Source organism: Rhinatrema bivittatum, chromosome 6, assembly GCF_901001135.1.
Source record: "Rhinatrema bivittatum chromosome 6, aRhiBiv1.1, whole genome shotgun sequence".
Taxonomy (NCBI): Eukaryota; Metazoa; Chordata; class Amphibia; order Gymnophiona; family Rhinatrematidae; genus Rhinatrema; species Rhinatrema bivittatum.
In genome coordinates, this window is record NC_042620.1 from 2880270 (window position 1) to 2905672 (window position 25403).

The following is a 25403-nucleotide window of genomic DNA, read 5'->3' on the forward strand; positions in this document are numbered from 1 at the left end:
TATGAATTCAATATTCTTATTTATTTATTTAAAGTTATATACCATCGCAACGAATTACAAATAGGCACATAGACTAAGGTAAGTAAATGTAGGTTATCGTACATTCTAACAGGTGCCAATAAAGTTTGGTTACAATTTCATAATTAAAATCATTATTTGAGTAATGTAGGTCAAGTCCAGGTATATTATTGAGTTACTATCTCTTTGAGATATTACTTCTTAAATGTAGGATTGAGTAAATTAATTCTCATCTGCATTACCCTGTACTTTCTTTCTCTACCCTCCAGACTCTTTAGTGAAGGCTTTTTTAAAGAGTCATGTTTTTAAATTTTTCTTAAAAGTTTTGAGATTATTCTGTAATCTGAGTTCGGGGGGCATCATGTTCCATAGTATGGGCTCAGCCAATGATAAAGCCCTTTCTCTCACTTGGGTTAATTTTGCTGACTTTACTGAAGGGATTGTTAGTAGTGCTTTGTTTGCTGAGCGGAGGTTTCTTTGTGGAACGTGTACTCGTAAGGCTGTGTTTAGCCAGTCTGCTTCTTTATCATATATTAGTTTGTGTATGGTACATAAGGCCTTGTATTTTATCCTGTATTCGATGGGCAACCAATGTAAGTCTGCTAGAGTTTCAGTTATATGGTCCCTCCTCTTTTTTCCCGTCAGTATTCTGGCTGCAGTATTTTGAAGTATCTGGAGTGGTCTTATCGATGTGCTTGGGAGTCCTAGTAAGAGTGCATTGCAGTAGTCGGTGCTGGAAAAGATAAGTGTTTGCAATACTGTTCTGAAGTGGGCGGGTGGGAGTAATGGTTTCAATCTTCTGAGGACCATAAGTGTTGCTTCAGGTTGATTTCTGGGTCCATTATTACTCCCAGATTCCTTACTTTTTCGGCTAGCTCAATTTTTTTGGTTATTTCTTAGGGTTATTGGTGTTTGAATGATTTTAGTATGTTTTCTCTCAAGGTGAAGGAATTCAGTTTTGTCAGTGTTGATAACCAGTTCCATTTGGTTTAGTAGTTGTTTAATTATGTCTAGGTACATGTTAGCTAGACTTAACGTTTTTTTTAATTGTGTCGTCTATTGGTAGAATTAATTGAATGTCGTCTGCGTAAATGTAATGTATTATCCCTAGGCCTGCCAGCAGATGACATAAGGGTAGCATATATATGTTAAAGAGGGTAGCAGACAGCGCTGAACCCTGAGGTACTCATGTTTCAAGTTTAAATTTTTCTGATAATGTGTTTTTTATCTGGACATGAAAGAACCTATTGCTTAGGTAGGATCTGAACCAGTTTATTGTTTTGTCACATAATCCAATTTCTTCAGGTCTTTTTAGTAGTATTTTGTGGTTTACTGTATCAAAGGCTGCAGATAAGTCGAGCATTATAAGGATGTAATGTTTACTGTTATCAAAAATTCCTAGTATGTTGTCAGTAAATTATTTTTGTAGTTGCCTCACTGCCTTTGCAGCATCCACAACAGCTACTTAAAAATCAAAATTTCCAGAGGCCTTGCCTCCTCAGCATCTTGGGCCAGAAGAAATAACAGTGATTCGATTCCAAAACTTCATTTGTAGCAAGGTAATCTCCCTCACTGATGGCCTTGAGGAGTGCTACCAGTGCCTTGGGCTGGAACATAATCAAAAGAATTATTAAGCTTTTGGACAGATGTCCCCATGCTCCCAACATTTCAAGGCAATTAAGAATGAGGAGCTGTATAAATCTCTCTTCCCCTAAGTGCAGCATCATCTGCCTGACTGGGAAAAGCAGGTGAGCAGGAGCTCCTTTAAGACTATTCCATTGGTTGAAGCTGAAGCCACAGGGTAGAGCAGTGTCATTCACCCTGCATCGAAGAAGCAACATCAGTCACTGGAATGGTCAAAACCTGCATCAAAGAAGCATCAGCACTGGCACCATTGGCACATGATGCATCGGGATGCTTGCTGCACATCCCAGTAGTGCACTCGCTGCATGCTGCACACTGCACTTGACATATGGCACATGAATGTGCTTTTGATGCACAGTGTTCTGATGCACTCAATGCACCAGAGCCCAAGATATGTGCAGGACACGTTTCATCGATGCACCTTGAGGCTTCCATGCTCCAGCAGCATAATGCATTTGATCTTCTGATCATGACCCCTGTAATGAACAGTGCAAGAACGTACAGTGCAATCCCGATGCAGGAGACACTTGTATCGATGCAACATCCTCGCTCTGCACAGCATTCCTCAACATGACACACTAAAGGTATATTGATGCAATCAAAGTCATGTATATAGTATATAGTTCTTTTCCCTATTTACTGTTCTCTCCCTTTGAAATTGTTTCTCCACTGTTAAATTTGTAACTCCCGCCTTAAATAATTTTGATGTATTTTTGCCTTATGTTCCTTGTAAACCAATGTGATGTGCAAACGAATGTCAGTGCTTACCAACAATTACTTCAGATTTGGAGACAAGTTTTATCACCAATCCCATGGCATTGCCATGGGGTCATCATTGGCCCCCTCTGTGGCCAATATTTACGTTGCACAATTCGAAGAACAACATGTTTATACTTCTCAATGGTGGTCTAACATCAAATATTGGTGCCGATATATAGACGACGTTTTTTTAATATGGACGTCAACAAAAAATGAGCTAGAAGAATTCTTACAGTGGATTAACACTGTTGACATTAATTTGCAATTCACTGCAGTGAGTAACCAAAAACAAATAGCTTATTTGGATGTTGAAATACAAAGAAAGGGGCAGAAATTTGAAACAACTGTTCATCACAAAAGCACAGAAAGAAACACTTTGTTAAAGTATCATAGCCATCATGCCCCGTCCCTCAAGCAGGGATTACCGGCAAGCCAATTTTTTAGATATAAGAGAATCTGTTCCACCAACGAAGAATTTGAAAGACACGCAGAACTTTTGAAAAGGAAATTTACAGACAGGGGATACCCGAAGAAAATCATCAATAAAGCTTATAAAAGAGCTAAATTTTCAGATCGCAATCAGCTCTTACAATATCAAAACAAGAAAGAACAAGGCAGATTGACCTGCATTATACCACAGAGTACAGCGACAGCATCTATCATAGCTTCAATACGTAGACATTGGCCCATACTATCAGTGCACAATGTATTTGAAGAATTTCCCTTGATAGCTACAACAAGAGGTTCAAACATCAGAGACAAAGTAGTACATGCAGATATATCAAGAGACATGGAAGACGAACCATATAGGGGACAACACAAAGGGGCGGATTTTCAGAGCCCTGCTCGCGTAAATCCGCCCAAAACCGGGCGGATTTACGCGAGCCGGGCCCTGCGCGCCGGGAAGCCTATTTTACATAGGCCTCCCGGCGCGCGCAGAGCCCCGGGACTCGCGTACGTCCCGGGGTTCTCGGAGGGGGGCGTGTCGGGGGGCGGGGCCGGAGCGCGCGGTGTTGCGGGGGCGTGTCGGCAGCGTTTTGGGGGCGGGTACGGGGCGTGGCTACAGCCCGGGGGCGTGGCCACGCCCTCCGTACCCGCCCCCAGGTCGCGGCCCGGCGCGCAGCAGGCCCGCTGGCGCGCGGGGATTTACGTCTCCCTCCGGGAGGCGTAAATCCCCCGACAAAGGTAAGGGGGGGGTGTAGACAGGGCCGGGTGGGTGGGTTAGGTAGGGGAAGGGAGGGTAAGGTGAGGGGAGGGCAAAGGAAAGTTCCCTCCGAGGCCGCTCCGATTTCGGAGCGGCTTTGGAGGGAACGGGGGGAGGCAGCGCGGCTCGGCGCGCGCAGGCTATACAAAATCGATAGCCTTGCGCGCGCCGATCCAGGATTTTAGTGGATACGCGCGGCTCCGCGCGTATCTACTAAAATCCAGCGTACTTTTGCTTGAGTCTGATGCGCAAGCAAAAGTAGGCTGATCGCGCTTCTTTTAAAATCTACCCCAAAGCATGTCAACACTGTGACATGTGCACTATGACAATAGAGGGCAGCGAATGGGAAGATCCGATAACAGGATACTGCATAAAGAGGAGGAGGGATTCGGATTGTACCTCCAAAAATGTGGTTTATGTAATCCAATGTCCATGCCCAAAAAATTATGTTGGCAGGACATCAAGAACCATTAGGACGAGATTGATCGAGCACAGATCAAAATTGAATACCGAAACATTGGAAGCTCCAATAGTTGATCACTGCGTCAAATATGATCATCGGTTTGACCAATTAAAATGGACTATTATAGATATGATGGAGAACAATCTACGAGGAGGGGATCAAAAAAGAAATTTGAATTACAGTGAACAACATTGGATTTTTAAATTGAACACAGTTGTTCCGCAAGGGTTGAACGAGGAGATAGACTGGGCAACATTGCTTTAAGAAGCTGGGTAAACAAGCACATCGCTTTAAATTGTCCAAAAAAAGAAAAAGTTTTTGAGACTAAGTGGGCGATTTTATTTTGAGGATTTGGCGAATACTGACATCTTTCCACAAAGCACTGTGAACAGAGGCTAATTCTAATTAAACAGCTGAATAGAGATTTACATATGACGTAACACGTAAGACGTTCCTCTATCCATTGGTGAATCTACGATCTGCTGACCTGTTTAAAAAACACATTTTACAAACGCCGGTGAAACAACGTCGCCACTCGGAGCTGGTTAGCTCGAGAGAGAGGAAGGACAAAGAATGCCATCGACCAGCGTTTATTAACCTGAGAAGAGAAAGAAGTGAATTGATAGAAGCTCGCCATGGTTCAGAGTCCTAGTACTTGAGAGCGCGATAACAAAGAATGGACATATGCTCCCCTGACGAAGAAAGGACACCTTTTAGAAACACGGCTGTGTTGGGAGATAAGTCTTTGCGATCATTATGAAGCGGCATTTATAAATATGATGTTGGCGTTTCACATGAATATTTCTCGCTTGGAGATTTAAGTGAAATCTTCCTTTATTGATTAGGTGATAAGGTTTAAGTACTGTAGAATAGTGCACTATATATATCCTGCACATATGTACTTATAGCACTATGATGCACTATGATCATTGAACTTGCCAGAGAATCATCCAGCACAGATGACATCATTCCTGGAAGGATGGAACTAAGTTTGTTATTCTAACTGATAAGAAGAGGCCTGTGGCCTATAGTAAGAGCAAGCTAAAGTACACATGTTAACATATATATCGATTGGCTATTAAAGGTAAAGGGTGTGGATTATGCAGATGACTGATAACAGCAGACCCCAGACCCTTTATAAGCTGATGCACATGTTAAGATCTCTGAGCAGATTTTAAACAGACCTTGTACACCTTTGCTTGTACTAAATTCTTTCTGTATATTCTGCTCCTAGAGGAATTATCCGCCTTCCTCTATTTACTTATCTGTATTAATAAACCTCTCTCTTTATTATCGTTTGAAGCTGGTATTCATTCTGTAATTAGAGGAGAAGCCCCTCTTTTAACAGTACCTATGACAAGTCTTTAAAAGAAAAAAGTTTTTCAAAAAATTGGCAAAACCTAAAGATAAGGTGAAGATCACATTTTATTAACAAAAATGAATTAAATAAAATATTGAACAAAATTTCAAAAAACAGTATAAAATAAAGTGAGTGGGAGGGAGGTAAGTTAATGATTATATCGTGACATAAGAGGCAAGGCCGTGGAGGCATGCGTCTAAGTATAAGAAACTTACCACATCCCGCTTCAAATTATTTTTTAATTATTTGCAAATCACGTTGTTAGTTCACAAGAACAAAAATTAGGTGAGATTATTACAATTTTTGGGACACACAGATAGTATAAAAAAAAGCCATAAATAAATAAATGTTCTTCCAAAGCATCCAGGCATTCCATCCATCAAAGCTATAAATGCATGAAGCCCAACATCCAGCTCATCAGGTTGCTCTACCAACACAACTATATGCAGCCTATCCTAGATCTGCAGCAGAAGAAGTCAGATTACCTCTGCCCCCTCCAAAAGCAAGACCCTTCACTCTGCCTAGGTTGCTGGTGGAGAGTCTTCATTTGGAAACACCAGAGCTATGTTCCATAGTTCTACTTTCCTCCCACAAACCTTCCATTCTGATACAAGAATCTATCCTAGTCTCCAAAAAGGATGTTCCATTGCCCATAGCAGATCAGAGGACACATCAGTCACTTGACCAGATTGCAGGTTTGGAGAGAAGTTTCTTTACCTCTTTGACCATGGAGATGGAAGGAACTATCCAGCCTTCCTCTCCGCTGTTGTTATGGTGATTCCTCAAACCAGAGTCCATCTTACCTACAGGGGTGAACACATTAGAACCCTTAATATTGGGTTCTTCATCATCCTACTCTCTTACAGTGGAGTCCAGTGGGGTAAAGGTGGTGGACCAGGGTGTTTCCCCTCAGGAGCAACTGGAAGAGCTTCCTGGTTTGACCTCTTCACAGTGGAATCCTGAATAAATAAGCTCATGTGATTAAGTTAGTGCTCGTAGCCTTCCCATGTCTCTTGGATTATATCTGAAAGATATTGTACTTTAGCATTCACTTTCTATAAATGAATGTTTAGTCAATGCAAGCTGGGCTAGAAATGATTTTCTATGCCTATATATAATAGAACGTTTGGAATATGTATTCAGTATTATGTAGTTCACATCTATGTTTCTTGAACTGATTATAAGATAGAGAGAGTGAAGGACAGAGGGTTAGAATTTTGCTTAGTGCCAAGAGCAGAGTCCTCTAACTATGTGATACATCTGTCCATGTTTATATTTGGGGGAACATGATGCAGGATTAGGGACCAGGTCTGTATATGTACAGCAGTGAGAATGTTTTTCCCCAACTTGTGACATAGCCATTGTTATGATACTGTCCTTCCCTCCGGACTTCTGATTGTGTATGAGCTATGTGCCTCTTCTCTATCACCTGCAGGAGATGCTCTGCTTGCTCTCTGGAAAGTAGAAAGAAAGCACCTGAGTGAAGTGATTACATTGGTTGCTAAGTGCTGCATGGATATCCAGGAGGACTGTGGCGTGCGGGACACAAAAGTTGGAATTGAGCTACGTGTCAAGATAGGTAAGAAGCAGAGTATATAGAGGGTGGAAGCTGGGAAGCAGTTAGGCACATATATTACTACAAAAGCACTCCTCAGTATTATAGGAATTACCATGGCTAGTAGGGATGTGAATCGTTTTTCAACGATTAAAATTATCGTCCGATAATGTTAATATCGTCTTAAATCGTTATAGAACACGATACAATAGAAATTCTAACGATTTATCGTTAAAAATCGTTAAATCGTGTTAGTGCGCACTAACGGGAGTTAGTGCGCACTAACTGAAAATGATACAAATAAACACTTTCCAGGTCACAGAAGGTCAGTTAGGAATGAATATGTGTTCCTATTGGCTGGCTGCCCTCTTATCTATTGATGTTACCAAGGTTACCACTGAGGTGATGGTTGGGGGGATGGGAAATGGAACTGGAAACTAACGAACACTAACAGAAAATGAAACAAAGTGTTCACACTTCCCAGGTCAGTAAAGGTCACTTAGGAATGAATATGTATGTATGTATTCCTATTGGCTGGCTGTGCTCTTATCTATTGATGTTACCAATATGGTTGGGGGGATGTGAAATGGAAACAGTTGGAAGCTTGACAAAAAAAGTAATGTAATGATCAGCACTCACCTGACTAGAACTTGTTTGTTTATTATTTTTGTTAGCAGGCACCTGAAATGCTAGTGCATGTTGAATTTGCCAATCACTGTGCATTTTAGAAAGGTGGTCCTGGCTGGAACTGTACACAGTTCAAATATATGTAATTGATTGTTGGTAAGTGTATTTTTTAAGTAGCCACACTGGCACCAGTATGTTTACTTTTCCTCCTACTTAACTCACTAGCTCAGCTTTGTAAGAAGGGCTTCTCTGCTTGTGTGTTGTTTTTGTTTGGTGTGAGGAGAGCAGAAACATCAGATCTTTATTCAATCTACTACAGTCATCTCTTACAGTGCCCTATCCCTATTAATACCAGGAGTGTTGTGATCTTCCTGCACACAGTGCCCTAACCCTGATACCAGTCTGAGACAGCTCCCTCCCTGCATTACTAGTGAGAGGCTGGCTTCACAGACAGGGGGGAGCTGCCTGACCCTCACTCCTGACTTCCCCCATGTCCCAGCTAGTGAATGGTGTGTGGGTGAGGGGGGGGGGGGGAGGATGGTGAAGTCTGAGACAGCTCCCTCCCTGCATTACTAGTGAGAGGCTGGCTTCACAGACAGGGGGGAGCTGCCTGACCCTCACTCCTGACTTCCCCCATGTCCCAGCTAGTGAATGGTGTGTGGGTGAGGGGGGGGGGGGAGGATGGTGAAGTCTGAGACAGCTCCCTCCCTGCATTACTAGTGAGAGGCTGGCTTCACAGACAGGGGGGAGCTGCCTGACCCTCACTCCTGACTTCCCCCATGTCCCAGCTAGTGAATGGTGTGTGGGTGAGGGGGGGGGGGGGAGGATGGTGAAGTCTGAGACAGCTCCCTCCCTGCATTACTAGTGAGAGGCTGGCTTCACAGACAGGGGGGAGCTGCCTGACCCTCACTCCTGACTTCCCCCATGTCCCAGCTAGTGAATGGTGTGTGGGTGAGGGGGGGGGGGGAGGATGGTGAAGTCTGAGACAGCTCCCTCCCTGCATTACTAGTGAGAGGCTGGCTTCACAGACAGGGGGGAGCTGCCTGACCCTCACTCCTGACTTCCCCCATGTCCCAGCTAGTGAATGGTGTGTGGGTGAGGGGGGGGAAGGATGGTGAAGTCTGAGACAGCTCCCTCCCTGCATTACTAGTGAGAGGCTGGCTTCACAGACAGGGGGGAGCTGCCTGACCCTCACTCCTGACTTCCCCCATGTCCCAGCTAGTGAATGGTGTGTGGGTGAGGGGGGGGGGTTGATGGTGAAGTCTGAGACAGCTCCCTCCCTGCATTACTAGTGAGAGGCTGGCTTCACAGACAGGGGGGAGCTGCCTGACCCTCACTCCTCCGGGGTATTGTGATCTTCCTGCACACAGTGCCCTATCCCTGATACCAGGGTGTTGTGATCTTCCTGCATGCAGTGCCCTATCCCTATTAATACCAGGAGTGTTGTGATCTTCCTGCACGCAGTGCCCTATCCCTAATACCAGGGGTGTTGTGATCTTCCTGCACACAGTGCCCTATTCCTGATACCAGGAGTGTTGTGATCTTCCTGCATGCAGTGCCCTATCCCTGATATCGGGATGTGTGCAAGAAGATCCCAACACCCCCGGTATCAGAAATAGGGCACTGTGTGCAGGAAGATCACAACACCCCTGGTATTAGGGATAGGGCACTGTGTGCAGGAAGATCACAACACTCCTGGTATTAATAGGGATAGGGCACTGTGTGCAGGAAGATCACAACACCCCTGGTGCCAGGGATAGGGCACTGTGTGCAGGAAGATCACAACACCCCTGGTGTCAGGGTTAGGGCACTGTGTGCAGGAAGATCACAACACTCCTGGTATTAATAGGGATAGGGCACTGTGTGCAGGAAGATCACAACAGCCCTGGTGCCAGGGTTAGGGCACTGTGTGCAGGAAGATCACAACACTCCTGGTATTAATAGGGATAGGGCACTGTGTGCAGGAAGATCACAACACCCCTGGTGCCAGGGTTAGGGCACTGTGTGCAGGAAGATCACAACACTCCTGGTATTAATAGGGATAGGGCACTGTGTGCAGGAAGATCACAACAACCCTGGTGCCAGGGTTAGGGCACTGTGTGCAGGAAGATCACAACACTCCTGGTATTAATAGGGATAGGGCACTGGGAGCAGGAAGATCACAACACCCCTGGTGCCAGGGTTAGGGCACTGTGTGCAGGAAGATCACAACACTCCTGGTATTAATAGGGATAGGGCACTGTGTGCAGGAAGATCACAACACCCCTGGTGCCAGGGTTAGGGCACTGTGTGCAGGAAGATCACAACACTCCTGGTATTAATAGGGATAGGGCACTGTGTGCAGGAAGATCACAACACCCCTGGTGCCAGGGTTAGGGCACTGTGTGCAGGAAGATCACAACACCCCTGGTATTAATAGGGATAGGGCACTGTGTGCAGGAAGATCACAACACCCCTGGTGCCAGGGTTAGGGCACTGTGTGCAGGAAGATCACAACACCCCTGGTGCCAGGGTTAGGGCACTGTGTGCAGGAAGATCACAACACTCCTGGTATTAATAGGGATAGGGCACTGTGTGCAGGAAGATCACAACACCCCTGGTGCCAGGGATAGGGCACTGTGTGCAGGAAGATCACAACACCCCTGGTATTAGGGATAGGGCACTGTGTGCAGGAAGATCACAACACTCCTGGTATTAATAGGGATAGGGCACTGTGTGCAGGAAGATCACAACACTCCTGGTATTAATAGGGATAGGGCACTGTGTGCAGGAAGATCACAACACCCCTGGTATTAGGGATAGGGCACTGTGTGCAGGAAGATCACAACACTCCTGGTATTAATAGGGATAGGGCACTGTGTGCAGGAAGATCACAACACCCCCAGTATCAGGAATAGGGCACTGTGTGCAGGAAGATCACAATACCCCTGGTATTAGGGATAGGGCACTGTGTGCAGGAAGATCACAACACTCCTGGTATTAATAGGGATAGGGCACTGTGTGCAGGAAGATCACAATACCCCTGGTATCAGGGTTAGGGCACAAGTTCTAGTCACATTGACTGATCACATTACTTGTTTTGTCAAGCTACCAACTGTTTCCATTTCCCATCCCCCATATACTGTCAGTAGGAAACTTGGTAACATGAATAAATAAGAGGGCAGCCAATAGGAATACATATTCATTCCTAAACTGACCTTAACTGACCTGAAAAGTGTCAAATTGTATCATTTTCCGATTAGTGCGCACTAACTCGAGTTAGTGCGCACTAATCGGAAAAAAACGATTTTTAACGATTTTTTAACTAAAAAATCGTGCCTAACACGATTTTCTTGCCCTGCCACACGATTTCTATCGTTAAGACGATATGGAAAACGATTCACATCTCTAATGGCTAGCATAGTGTGAAGGTAGCAGAACTTTTGCAGCCCCCAGGTACTACAGAAAGACTCCTCAATACTACAGGAATTACCATGGCTAGCATAGTGTGAAGGTAGCAGAACTTTTGCAGCCCCCAGGTACTACAGAAAGACTCCTCAGTACTACAGGAATTACCATGGCTAGCATAGTGTGAAGGTAGCAGAACTTTTGCAGCCCCCAGGTACTACAGAAAGACTCCTCAATACTACAGGAATTACCATGGCTAGCATAGTGTGAAGGTAGCAGAACTTTTGCAGCCCCCAGGTACTACAGAAAGACTCCTCAATACTACAGGAATTACCATGGCTAGCATAGTGTGAAGGTAGCAGAGCTTGTACAATCCCCAGGTACTACAGAAGGACTCCTCAGTACTAAAGGAATTACCATGGCTCGCATAGTGTGAAGGTAGCAGAGCTTTTACATCCCCAGGTACTATAGGAGGACTCCTCAATACTACAGGAATTACCATGGCTAGCATACTGTGAAGGTAGCATAGCTTTTACAATCCCCAGGTACTACAGAAGGACTCCTCAGTACTATAGGAATTACCATGGCTAGCATAGTGTGAAGGTAGCAGAGCTTTTACAATCCCCAGGTACTACAGAAGGACTCCTCGGTACTACAGGAATTACCATGGCTAGCATAGTGTGAAGGTAGCAGAACTTTTGCAGCCCCCAGGTACTACAGAAAGACTCCTCAATACTACAGGAATTACCATGGCTAGCATAGTGTGAAGGTAGCAGAACTTTTGCAGCCCCCAGGTACTACAGAAAGACTCCTCAGTACTACAGGAATTACCATGGCTAGCATAGTGTGAAGGTAGCAGAACTTTTGCAGCCCCCAGGTACTACAGAAAGACTCCTCAATACTACAGGAATTACCATGGCTAGCATAGTGTGAAGGTAGCAGAACTTTTGCAGCCCCCAGGTACTACAGAAAGACTCCTCAATACTACAGGAATTACCATGGCTAGCATAGTGTGAAGGTAGCAGAGCTTGTACAATCCCCAGGTACTACAGAAGGACTCCTCAGTACTAAAGGAATTACCATGGCTCGCATAGTGTGAAGGTAGCAGAGCTTTTACATCCCCAGGTACTATAGGAGGACTCCTCAGTACTACAGGAATTACCATGGCTAGCATACTGTGAAGGTAGCATAGCTTTTACAATCCCCAGGTACTACAGAAGGACTCCTCAGTACTATAGGAATTACCATGGCTAGCATAGTGTGAAGGTAGCAGAGCTTTTACAATCCCCAGGTACTACAGAAGGACTCCTCGGTACTATAGGAATTACCACGGCTAGCATAGTGTGAAGGTAGCAGAGCACTTACAGTTCCCAGGTACTACAGAAGGACTCCTCAGTACTTCAGGAATTACCATGGCTAGCATAGTGTGAAGGTAGCGGAACTTATACAGCCCCCAGGTACTAGAGAAGGACTCCTCAGTACTACAGGAATTACCATGGCTAGCATAGTGTCAAGGTAGCGGAACTTATACAGCTCCCAGGTACTAGAGAAGGAATTCCTCAGTACTACAGGAATTACCATGGCTAGCATAGTGTGAAGGTAGCAGAGCACTTCAGGCCCCAGGTACTAGAGAAGGACTCCTCAGTACTACAGGAATTACCATGGCTAGGTACCAGGAGGGAACTTATACAGCCCCCAGGTACTAGAGAAGGACTCCTCAGTACTACAGGAATTACCATGGCTAGCATTGTGTGAAGGTAGCGGAACTTATACAGCTCCCAGGTACTAGAGAAGGACTCCTCAGTACTACAGGAATTACCATGGCTAGCATAGTGTGAAGGTAGCGGAACTTATACAGCCCCCAGGTACTAGAGAAGGACTCCTCAGTACTACAGGAATTACCATGGCTAGCATAGTGTCAAGGTAGCGGAACTTATACAGCCCCCAGGTACTAGAGAAGGACTCCTCAGTACTACAGGAATTACCATGGCTAGCATAGTGTGAAGGTAGCGGAACTTATACAGCTCCCAGGTACTAGAGAAGGAATTCCTCAGTACTACAGGAATTACCATGGCTAGCATAGTGTGAAGGTAGCAGAGCACTTCAGGCCCCAGGTACTAGAGAAGGACTCCTCAGTACTACAGGAATTACCATGGCTAGCATAGTGTGAAGGTAGCGGAACTTATACAGCCCCCAGGTACTAGAGAAGGACTCCTCAGTACTACAGGAATTACCATGGCTAGCATAGTGTCAAGGTAGCGGAACTTATACAGCCCCCAGGTACTAGAGAAGGACTCCTCAGTACTACAGGAATTACCATGGCTAGCATAGTGTGAAGGTAGCGGAACTTATACAGCCCCCAGGTACTAGAGAAGGACTCCTCAGTACTACAGGAATTACCATGGCTAGCATAGTGTGAAGGTAGCAGAGCACTTCAGGCCCCAGGTACTAGAGAAGGACTCCTCAGTACTACAGGAATTACCATGGCTAGCATAGTGTGAAGGTAGCAGAGCACTTCAGGCCCCAGGTACTAGAGAAGGACTCCTCAGTACTACAGGAATTACCATGGCTAGCATAGTGTGAAGGTAGCGGAACTTATACAGCTCCCAGGTACTAGAGAAGGACTCCTCAGTACTACAGGAATTACCATGGCTAGCATAGTGTGAAGGTAGCGGAACTTATACAGCTCCCAGGTACTAGAGAAGGACTCCTCAGTACTACAGGAATTACCATGGCTAGCATAGTGTGAAGGTAGCGGAACTTATACAGCTCCCAGGTACTAGAGAAGGACTCCTCAGTACTACAGGAATTACCATGGCTAGCATAGTGTGAAGGTAGCGGAACTTATACAGCTCCCAGGTACTAGAGAAGGACTCCTCAGTACTACAGGAATTACCATGGCTAGCATAGTGTGAAGGTAGCGGAACTTATACAGCTCCCAGGTACTAGAGAAGGACTCCTCAGTACTACAGGAATTACCATGGCTAGCATAGTGTGAAGGTAGCGGAACTTATACAGCTCCCAGGTACTAGAGAAGGACTCCTCAGTACTACAGGAATTACCATGGCTAGCATAGTGTGAAGGTAGCGGAACTTATACAGCCCCCAGGTACTAGAGAAGGACTCCTCAGTACTACAGGAATTACCATGGCTAGCATAGTGTGAAGGTAGCAGAGCACTTCCAGCCCCCAGGTACTAAAAGCTGCAGTCCCCACGGATACATCTCAAAACGTTTTTTGCAGGTATACAGAGAATTTGAATAAACCTTTGGTACAGCCTTATGTGTGTTCATACAGAGCTGCAGAAAAATGTACTACTACCTACACTAAATAGTTTTTAACAAGTTAGAGCCTGTGGTCCTCCTTTATTTTGTTTAAGTTTTAAGGCAGGAATTTTCAAAATTTATGCATTTGGACAAAATCTGCATCTCCATTTTGCTCAGGACCTTTGCATCAAATGGAAAGGCGTGGATAAAAGTAAATATGTTGTGCATCCTTGCCTCACCTAAATGTGTCTAAAAATGCATTTGTTGTGGAGCTCTGCCCCTGGGTCCTGGTCTGACGCAGCCTTGGTGTTGCGGTCCCGGTCGCTAAGTTAGCGACCGGGTCCTTACCTGGTTCCCGGGTCCCCTGGCCGCACCGCGAGCCGCGCGCTGGAAGGCCTGCCTGGCCGCATGGCAGTGGCGTCTCCCTCGTGGAGACGCCGTCGAGGCCCGAACTCGGCTCCTCCCCCTGCTGGGGAACGCACGCACGCGAGGCCGCGGCTCTTGTAGGTCCAGCACCCGGAAGTGCTGAACCGCCCCCTTCTTGACGTCAGAAGCCGGCAGGGTACTTAAGCCGGCGTCTGTCTCTCCAGCCTTGCCTTGCAACGAGGTCGCTCTCTGAGTACTAGTTGCTAGAGATGTGAATCGTGTGATCGATCGTCTTAACGATCAATTTCGGCTGGGGGGGGAGGGAATCGGATCGTCGCAGTTTTGTTTTTTTAAATATCGTGTAAATCGTAAATCGGAGGAGGGCGGGAAAACCGGCACACTAAAACAACCCTAAAACCCACCCCGACCCTTTAAAATAAATCCCCCACCCTCCCGAACCCCCCCAAAATGTCTTAAATTACCCTGGGTCCAGTGGGGGGGTCCCGGTGTGATGTTCCACTCTCGGGCCACGGGTGCATTTGATAGAAATGGCGCCGGCGCTACCTTTGCCCTGTCATATGACAGGGCAAAGGTAGCGCCGGCGCCATTTTGGTTCCTGTCCTCTGACGTTGCGAGCGTAGGAGATCGCTCCCGGACCCCCGCTGGACCCCCAGGGACTTTTGGCCAGCTTGGGGGGGGCCTCCTGACCCCCCAAAGACTTGCCAAAAGTCCAGCGGGGGTCCGGGAACGACCTGCACTCGAATCGTGTTGCCGTAATGCAAAATGGCGCCGGCCGTATGGCAGTAAGTTTTTGGGTTCTTGCCAGGTTCTTATGGCCTGGATTGGCCACTGTTGGAAACAGGATGCTGGGCTTGATGGACCCTTGGTCTGACCCAGTATGGCATTTTCTTATGTTCTTATGTTCTTATGATATCCCCCCTCAGTCGTCTCTTCTCCAAGCTGAAAAGTCCTAACCTCTTTAGTTCCCTGTACGTACCAGGATCAGTCCAGGACACCTGGGTTGTGACTCCGCACCAGTAGATGGAGACAGACTAAAACTTGTGGGCGGAGCCATATATAAGCCCCTGTGCCAGTCACAGCCCCTCAGTCTTACTCTGTCTCCAGTAGATGGTGCAGGTCCAGTCACAGCCCTTCCTGACCTGATTCTGGTGGTTTGTCAGGTTTGATTTTTGAGTTAGTTTTTGTTAGGTCTGATTGTTCTGTGTTTAAATTGGGTTTTCTTTTTAATTCTTTCCCGGTTGCCCTGCCTCCCAGGGGAGTTGAGAGGTCCTGAGGGGACTACCCTCCCCCGGTCGAGGCCGCTGCCAGGGTTGAGGACCCGGCTGAGCTAGTGGCAGCGTCAGGGGTGACACCAGGGAGCCTAGTTCACTCACCCCTGCAGGAAATAGGGCTTTCAGAACCAGGGACAGCGCGTTTTTTTCTGTAAAAAAAAAAAAAAAAAAAGTTTTACTTTTATTTCTCGCGGCTCTCCGTTGCCTGGCGTTGCCGCTCTGTTTTTGGTCGGTGGGGGGGGGGGGGGGGGGGCATCGCTAGCAGGGGGGAGGTCGCCGAATTGCGCCGTTTTTAATTGTTTTTCAATTTTTTCTTCTGTGGTAATTTTTTTCCTCAGCGCGTCTCGTTTTCCCGCGTTCGCCGGCATGCCTCGGGGTTCGCAGTGCAGGGCCTGCGGCTCGGCACGCGCGCGTTTGTCCCGGGACAGCCTTTGTTCGGCTTGTGTCCCGGGTGATGAGGGTTCCTCGGCAGCTCCTCGGGGGGCTAGGTCCCGGGTCGCGCGTTCGCCGCCGCGAGCTGGGGGCGCCTCTGTTTCTCCTCAGAAGCGGTTCCCGCTTAGCGCGGGAGTGGTGGCCATTTTGGCCACAGGCCGGGAAATTTCGAGGGAAACAGTGGGGGCTTTGTCTTTGCCCCCAGCGCTTTCCCTGCAGCGTGACAAGGCAGGGGAAGTCCCCTCAGAAGGGATTCGTTCCCGGGGGGATTCCGGTTCTGATTCAGAAGATTCAGGAGAATTTTCTGAGGATTTTGCGCTATTGCTGCGCAAAGTTCTCAGGTATAAGCGCAGCAAGCGCGTATGGGGGGATGTCTCGCGTACGGCTGTCCGCAAACCCCCACCACGAAAAGGGAAGGCCAGGAAGGGTGCGGAGTTCGCCCAGGGCTCTTCCCGGGGGAAGTGGCTTCCCCGGGGGCTGCCGCAGGAATCGGATTCCGAGGTTTCTCCCGGAACGGATACTGAAGACTATGAAGAGCCCCTGATGGGGGCCGGGACGGCAGCACCGGATGGAACGGCGCAGCCCAGTGCAGGGAAAGGTGCACAGGCCTTAGACGGGGATGACCCCAAGGTGGTGCGGCTATTCCTCAGGGAGGAACTGTCACCTCTCATCCCAGCCATTCTCCAGGAGCTGGGGATTGAGGCTTCCCCGGTGGTTGTCCGCCAGGAGGCAAATATGGATCCCGTTCTGCTCGGCCTCACAGGGCCGGCGGTCGCTTTTCCTTTTCATTTCTCATCCACTGATATCCTCTTCAAAGAATGGGATACTCCGGAGCTGGGTTTGAAAGTCAGTAAGGCCATGGATAAGCTCTACCCTTTACCGGAAGAGGCGCTGGAGCTCCTCAGACTCCCGAAGGTGGATTTGGCGGTGTCCGCCGTCACGAAGAGGTCTACCATCCCGGTCACGGGAGCAACAGCCCTCCGGGATATTCAAGACCGAAAGTTGGAGGTTCAACTCAAAAAGATTTTTGAGGTTTCTGCCCTAGGAGTGCGAGCCGCCATTTGCACGAACTTTGCTATGCGTGCTAGTCTGCACTGGGCCCAGGTACTACAGGCTAATGCGGGTCTCTCTTCGGAGGAGGCTTCCCAAGCAGACAGATTGGAAGCGGCTATTGCATATGGGGCTGATGCGCTCCATGATCTTTTACGCACTTCAGCTAGGTCCATGGTAGCAGCGGTGTCGGCACGCCGTCTCCTTTGGCTACGCAACTGGGCAGTGGATGGTTCGTCCAAGGCTCACCTCGGGGCATTACCCTTCAAAGGGAAATTGCTGTTCGGAAAGGAGTTAGATGACTTATTTATTATTTATTTTATTTCACATTTTTCTATACCGAGCTTCATGGTTGAATACCATATCAGATCGGTTTACATCGAACGAGGGATAGAAACTTGTAACCAAAAAACAGAACAATAAGTTATAATCAGAAAGAGAGCAAGAAAGTTACATTGAACAAGGACTATAAACTTGGAGGCTTTACAGCTTGGAAGTAAATATTTTTTAATATTGATGATTTCACTAGGTGAGAACCGAGCGTTTAAGCTGCCAGAAGATAGGGCCCGGGCGCGCTCTTCGTTTTCCAGCAGAGCTCATTTCCGGGGACCCCGAAAGTCCAGGCCGCAAAGATCCATCGGGCCCTCTTATAGACCGTCCTCTTCTCGAAACACTCACTGGCAGCAGTCCTTTCGAGGCAAACGCTTTGGCAGGCAAGGAGGGGCCCCGTCGGGTACGGGGTCCAAGCCTTCGCAATGAAGTTCGACCGGCCCATCCCTCGTTGCGTCCTCAGCATGTTGTCCCAAACGTGGGGGCGCGTCTTTCCTTGTTCTTCGAGGAATGGGCCAGCATTACGTCGGATCAGTGGGTCCTCAACGTGATAAGACATGGCTACGAGTTAGATTTTGCTCGCATTCCAGCGGACAAGTTTCTGGTCTCACCCTGCAAACATCCCAAGAAGAAGGCGGCAGTGCTAGACACCATTCGAAGACTAGAAAGCTTGGGGGCCATCTCTCCGGTTCCGACCGATCAGCACGGCAAGGGCCGTTATTCCATTTACTTCATAGTCCCCAAGAAAGACGGCACTTTCCGACCCATACTGGATCTGAAAGGAGTCAACAGATGCCTTCGGGTTCCTCACTTCAAGATGGAGACCATTCGTTCGGTGATCGCGTCAGTGAGGCCAGGCGAATTCCTGGCGTCACTAGATCTCACGGAAGCATACCTTCATGTGGGCATCCAACCAGCGTTCCAGCGGTTTTCTGCGTTTTTGCATTCTGGGAAGACACTTCCAGTTCCGGGCTCTGCCGTTCGGCCTGGCGATAGCTCCTCGGACATTCACGAAAGTGATGGTGGTGGTGGCGGTGCAATTGCGTCGCGAAGGCCTCCTGGTTCACCCTTACCTCGACGATTGGCTGATTCGGGCGAAGTCAGAGAAGTTGTGTCGGCAGGCGGTAGCCCGGGTGCTACAATTCTTGCAGTCCCTGGGCTGGGTGGTCAACTACAACAAGAGTCATCTGGAGCCCACTCAGTCCTTGGAGTATCTTGGAGCCGTTTTCAATACGAAACGGGGCAGAGTGATTCTCTCTCAGGAACGGATATGCAAACTACAGTCTCAAGTACGACGTCTTTTGTCTCAGCACCGTCCACGAGTCTGCGATTACCTGACGGTTCTTGGATCCATGGCTTCCACGCTGGCGTTAGTCCCTTGGGCGTTTGCTCACCTGCGGCCGCTGCAGTATTCATTGCTTTCCCGCTGGAAACCGGTTTCAGAGGAATTTTACCTTCCTCTGATTCTCGAGAGTCAGGCACGATCCAGCCTGAGCTGGTGGCTGGATTCCAAACATCTCTCATGTGGAGTGTCTCTTCTTCTACCCAACTGGACACTGGTGACCACGGATGCCAGTCTTTCCGGTTGGGGTGCAGTTTGCCAAGGGAAATCGGTTCAGGGTCTGTGGTCAGAAGATCAGACCCGGTGGTCCATCAACCGCCTGGAGTCCAGGGCGGTCCGTCTGGCCTTGCAAGCTTTTCTACCCCTCGTACGAGGAAAGGCGATCCGGGTATTGTCGGACAATGCTACCACCATGGCTTACATCAATCACCAAGGCGGGACGAAAAGCCCTCAAGTAGTGGAGGAAGCGCGTTCCTTGATGGCCTGGGCAGAGCGACATCTCAGCGATCTTGCTGCGTCTCACATAGCAGGAGTCGACAATGTCTAGGCGGACTTCCTCAGTCGACACCACCTGGATCCTGGAGAGTGGGAGCTGGTGGACGAAGCGTTTCTTCTCATTTGCAGGACTTGGGGAACGCCCCACATGGACCTAATGGCCACGTGGAACAACTCAAAGGCTCCGAGATTTTACAGTCGACGCCGAGAAAGGGGAGCACAAGGGGTCGACGCGTTGGCTCTTCCCTGGCCAGCGGAGGTGCTACTGTATGTGTTCCCACCGTGGCCCATGATCGGAAAAATTCTGCGGCGCATAGAATTGCATCCGTTCAACGTGATCCTCGTGGCGCCAGAGTGGCTGCGCCGTCCGTGGTTTGCGGACCTGATCCAGTTGTCAGTGACGGCGCCCCTTCGTCTACAGGGGTTTCCGGGGCTCCTTCGTCAGGGCCCCGTTTGTTTAGAGGATGCGGATCACTTCTGTCTCGCGGCATGGCTTTTGAGAGGAATCGATTGAAGCGCAAAGGTTACTCTGATGCGGTAGTTGCCACGTTGCTGAGATCCAGGAAACAGTCTACGTCTCTGGCTTATGTTAGAGTCTGGGTAGTTTTTGAAGATTGGTGCGTAGAGCGGGGTCTGGATCCCACTTCCGCTACTATTCCTGATATTTTGGCTTTTCTCCAGGCTGGGCTGGCCAAAGGTTTAGCGTGCAGTTCCCTTCGGGTCCAAGTCGCAGCGCTTGGTTGTTTGTGTGGTAAAATCCGGGGAGTCTCCCTGGCTCTCCACCCGGATATCTCACGTTTTCTTAGGGGAGCGAAGCACCTCCGTCCTCCTTTACGGCTCCCTTGTCCATCTTGGAACCTCAACTGGGTGCTCTCGGCCCTATGCTCAGCTCCGTTTGAGCCTTTGAAGCATTCTATGTTCAAAGATCTCACGTTGAAGACTGTATTCCTGGTAGCGATTGCGTCGGCTCGTCGGGTTTCCGAGTTGCAGGCTCTGTCCTGTAGAGAGCCCTTCTTGCGCATTTCTGATTCAGGGGTTTCCTTGCGGACCGTTCCCTCTTTCCTGCCTAAGGTCGTATCGCCTTTTCATTTGAATCAATCGGTTGAACTTCCCGCTTTCGCGGTTGGGGAATCTTCTGACCCGAAGTTGAGGGACTTGAGAAAACTAGATGTGCGGAGGTCTCTTCTTCGCTATCTAGAGGTCACAAATTCTTTTCGATTGACGGATCATCTGTTTGTGTTGACGTCGGGTCCGAAGAAAGGTTCTGCGGCGTCCCGCACGACGATCGCCCGTTGGCTCAAGGAGGCCATTAGTTCCGCGTACATTCTACGTGGTAAATCACCGCCGGTGGGTCTTAGAGCTCATTCGACGAGATCTCATGCTGCGTCTTGGGCGGAATCTTCTCAGGTGTCGCCTCAAGAGATTTGTAGGGCGGCTACCTGGAAATCGTTGCATACCTTCATTAAACATTACCGATTGGATGTTCAAGCTACTGATGCTGGGGGATTTGGAGAGAGGGTACTCCGAGCGGGACTCTCTGCTTCCCACCCTCAATAACTTAGCTCTGGTACATCCCAGGTGTCCTGGACTGATCCTGGTACGTACAGGGAAAGGAAAATTAGTTTCTTACCTGATAATTTTCGTTCCTGTAGTACCAAGGATCAGTCCAGGATCCCGCCCGCAGTGTTGCGCTATAGTAACGGAGAGTCCGCTCATTGTTGTTTTTTAATACACTGACCCCTTGTTTTGTTCGCTCTCCCGGTTGGGGAGTCTGTTTTCCTGTAGGGGTGTTGGAGTTATTTTCATTTACTTAGTAAGTTTCTATGGTTAGCTATGTTGGCTTTTGGATTTTTCTACTTTGACATTACGTATGACTGAGGGGCTGTGACTGGCACAGGGGCTTATATATGGCTCCGCCCACAAGTTTTAGTCTGTCTCCATCTACTGGTGCGGAGTCACAACCCAGGTGTCCTGGACTGATCCTTGGTACTACAGGAACGAAAATTATCAGGTAAGAAACTAATTTTCCTTCTTTCCTCATAGGGGAGTTGTTCCATTCCCCTTATCATTTTGGTAGCCCTTCTCTGTACCTTCTCCATCGCAATTATATCTTTTTTGAGATGCGGCGACCAGAATTGTACACAGTATTCAAGGTGCGGTCTCACCATGGAGCGATACAGAGGCATTATGACATTTTCCGTTTTATTCACCATTCCCTTTCTAATAATTCCCAACATTCTCTTTGCTTTTTTGACTGCCGCAGCACACTGAACTGACTGTTTCAATGTGTTATCCACTATGACACCTAGATCTCTTTCTTGGGTTGTAGCACCTAATATGGAACCCAACATTGTGTAATTATAGCATGGGTTATTTTTCCCTATATGCATCACCCTGCACTTATCCACATTAAATTTCATCTGCCATTTGGATGCCCAATTTTCCAATCTCACTAGGTCTTCCTGCTTGTGATTTAACAACTCTGAACAATTTTGTGTCATCTGCAAATTTGATTATCTCACTCGTCGTATTTCTTTCCAGATCATTTATAAATATATTGAAAAGTAAGGGTCCCAATACAGATCCCTGAGGCACTCCACTGTCCACACCCTTCCACTGAGAAAATTGCCCATTTAATCCTACTCTCTGTTTCCTGTCTTTTAGCCAGTTTGTAATCCACGAAAGGACATCGCCACCTATCCCATGACTTTTTACTTTTCCTAGAAGCCTCTCATGAGGAACTTTGTCAAACACCTTCTGAAAATCCAAGTATACTATATCTACCGGTTCACCTTTATCCACATGTTTATTAACTCCTTCAAAAAAGTGAAGCAGATTTGTGAGGCAGGACTTGCTGTTGTTACGAGCGTGAGGAGCGCCTCTAAAGCAGGTGGTGAGCCCTTGGGCCACAGCAAGACTTAGGGAGGAGCCCCAAGCCACACCGTGGGAGGTGACCCAATGCAGGCATGGTGAGCCGGGCAGGTACGGAAGCAGGAGTAAGGAACGGAGTCTGACCCTCAGCCGGACCTGCACGCCCATGGCAACCAACAACGCTATGTTGATTGATGAACGGTCCTCCGACTGTTCCAAGCCCTTTCGGACCTGCCGCTGGTTAACGGCATAGGGCGGCAGGCCGGACAGAGGACGAGGGCAGACAGAGTCCTTAGAACACTGAAGACATCAGACGGGGGCTGAAGCAAGACATCCAAGTCGGGGCTGAAGCAAGACATCCAAGTCGGGGCTGAAGCAAGACATCCAAGACGGGGCTGAAGCAAGAATTCAAAGGCAAGGGCTGAAGCAAGACATGGGCACTGTCTCTCAGGGCGCCCTACACAGCCAGCACGGCTGGACTGGTCACGGACCACCCTGTCCTACAAACGCGGGAGCAGGACGAGCGCAGGGAAGAGGAAATGGTGGGTTACTGCACTCCTGGCAGTCAAGGTAGGGCAGGTTGCTGCACTCCTGGCAGCCTAAAGCAGGAAGGAACATCAGGAACTGGATCAGGCACTGGAACAGGAACGAACATCAAGGCAACATCAGGAACAGACATCAAGACAACTTCATAGACAAGACAGGGAGCCATCGAAGCAAAGACGACCACGGAGGACCTGGATCGGGAGAGGTCACAAGCAACTGTGGAACCCAATCCGAAGGCAAGCAGGAAGTGGAGTGAAAGTCCTTTTATACAGCTGATATGGGCAACTCCCTGGGAGGAGCTCATCTGGACCGCCCCTAGGGAGAAGGGCGTGGCCGGAACCAGGAAGTCCAAGCAAGCACAGGCAGGCCTCAGGAACAACTAGGCCTCCAAGACCCTGGAGCAAATCCTGGATGGTACACAGGCGAGGCCCTGGCTTCGAAGCGGCCTCCAGTGGAAAGGTGAGATACCTCCTGTAGCGCAGCAACAGGGGGGATCGTAACACTTGCCTTGGGTAAAGCCCATGCGACTTTGTTCATTAAACCAGTCTTTCTATATGTTCTGTGATTTTGATGTTTTGGAACAATTTCCACTATTTTCCTGGCACTGAATTCAGGCTAACCCGTCTGTAGTTTCCGGATCGCCCTTTTTAAATATTGGGGTTACATTAGCTATCTCCATTCTTCAGGTACAATGGATGATTTTCATGTTAGGTTACAACTTTTTAATACTAGGTCTGAAATTTCATTTTTGAGTTCCTTCAGAACTCTGGGGTGTATTACCATCCGGTCCAGGTGATTTACTACTCTTCAGTTTTTTCAATCAGGCCTACCACATCTTCTAGGTTCACCGTGATTTGGATTCAGTCCATCTGAATCATAACCCATGAAAACCCTTCTCCAGTATGGGTACCTCCCCAACATCCTCTTCAGTAAACATCGAAGCAAAGAAATCATTTAATCTTTACACGATGGCCTTGTCTTCTCTAAGTGCCCCTTTAACCCCTCAATCATCTAACGGTCCAACTAACTCCCTCAAGGCTTTCTACTTCGGATATATTTTTTAAAGTTTTTTACTGTGAGTTTTTGCCTCTACGGCCAACTACTTTTCAAATTCTCTCTTAGCCTGTCTTATCAATGTCTTACATTTAACTTGTCAATGCTTATGGATCCTTCTTCCAATTTTTGAATGAAGATCTTTTGGCTAAAATAGCTTCTTTCACCTCCCCATGCCGGTAATTGTTTGTCTTCTTTCCACCTTTTTTTAATGTGTGGAATACATCTGGACTGTGCTTCTAAGATGGTATTTTTTAACAATGACCATGCCTCTTGCACACGTTTTACCTTTGTAGCCGCTTCTTTCAGTTTTTTTCTAACAATTTTTCTTATTTTATCAGTTTCCCTTTTGAAAGTTTAGCACGAGAGCCTTGGATTTGCACACTGTTCCTCTTCCAATCATTAAATCAAATTTGATCATATTGGGGCGTATTTTAAAACCCCTGCGCGCGTATATCCTTCCGGATGTACGCGCGCAGGGCCCTCGCGCGCCGGCGCGCCTATTTTGCATAGGCCGCCGGCGCGTGCAGAGCCCCGGGACGCACGTAAGTCCCAGGGCTTCCTGTCGGAGGCGTGGCGGGGGTGTGGCGGGGGCATGGCGGGATGACGCGGCGTTTCGGGGGCGGGGCGCGGCGTTTCGGGGGCGGCGACGTGGGCGTGGTTTCGGCCCGGGGGCATTCCGGAACAGCCCCCAGGACCGGACCACGGAGCGGGGCAGCCCGCCGACGTGCGCAAAGGTAAGGGGGGGGTTTAGATAGGGCCGGGGGGGTGGGGTAGATAGGGAAGGGAGGGGAAGGTGGGGGGAGGGCGGAGGGAACAGGCAGCGCGCGCTGGGCTTGGCGCGCGCTGGGCTTGGCGCGCGCAGGTTGCACAAATGTGCACCCCCTTGCGCGATACTTTAGAAAAATGCGGTAATGAGGTGTAGTTATTGGGCACGAAATAGGCAGCAAAAAGGCCCTTACCTTTTCGCTGTCCGCGCCATCCTCGCAGAGTCGGCCCCGGTGACGCCCCGACTCCTCCTCTTCGCCCCAATGTAGGTAGCTCAAGCTTGCGATAGCCTTAGAAAATAAGGCCCATAGTCACAATGTCATATCCACTATAATAATACAATCAATAAAAGGAAAATTCTACAAGAGGCAGAAATTTATAGGTAGAATCTAAACAAAATCACTAAAAACTAGGATTAAAGGCTTCACATCGAATACCTGCACACATTTTTATTTTTTTTTTAACTAGATGTTGGGGACGAGGTGAGTAATTTCCTTTGTTCCACAAAACTTTTCAATTGCTCAGGTATGGAGAATATAAAGAGATCTTGTTTTTTAATTAAACATCTACACGGAAA

General features: G+C 48.1%; 1 protein-coding gene across 1 annotated transcript in view; it reads left to right on the top strand.

The window, feature by feature from the left end:
* Positions 1 to 25403, top strand: part of LOC115093343 (adenylate cyclase type 10-like) — a gene marked incomplete in the record, with an annotated part of 787628 nt that overhangs the window by 14056 nt on the left and 748169 nt on the right. Inside the window, 1 exon segment of the mRNA XM_029604970.1 lies at positions 6884 to 7027. Within this exon segment, the coding sequence (XP_029460830.1) occupies positions 6884 to 7027 (144 nt within the window).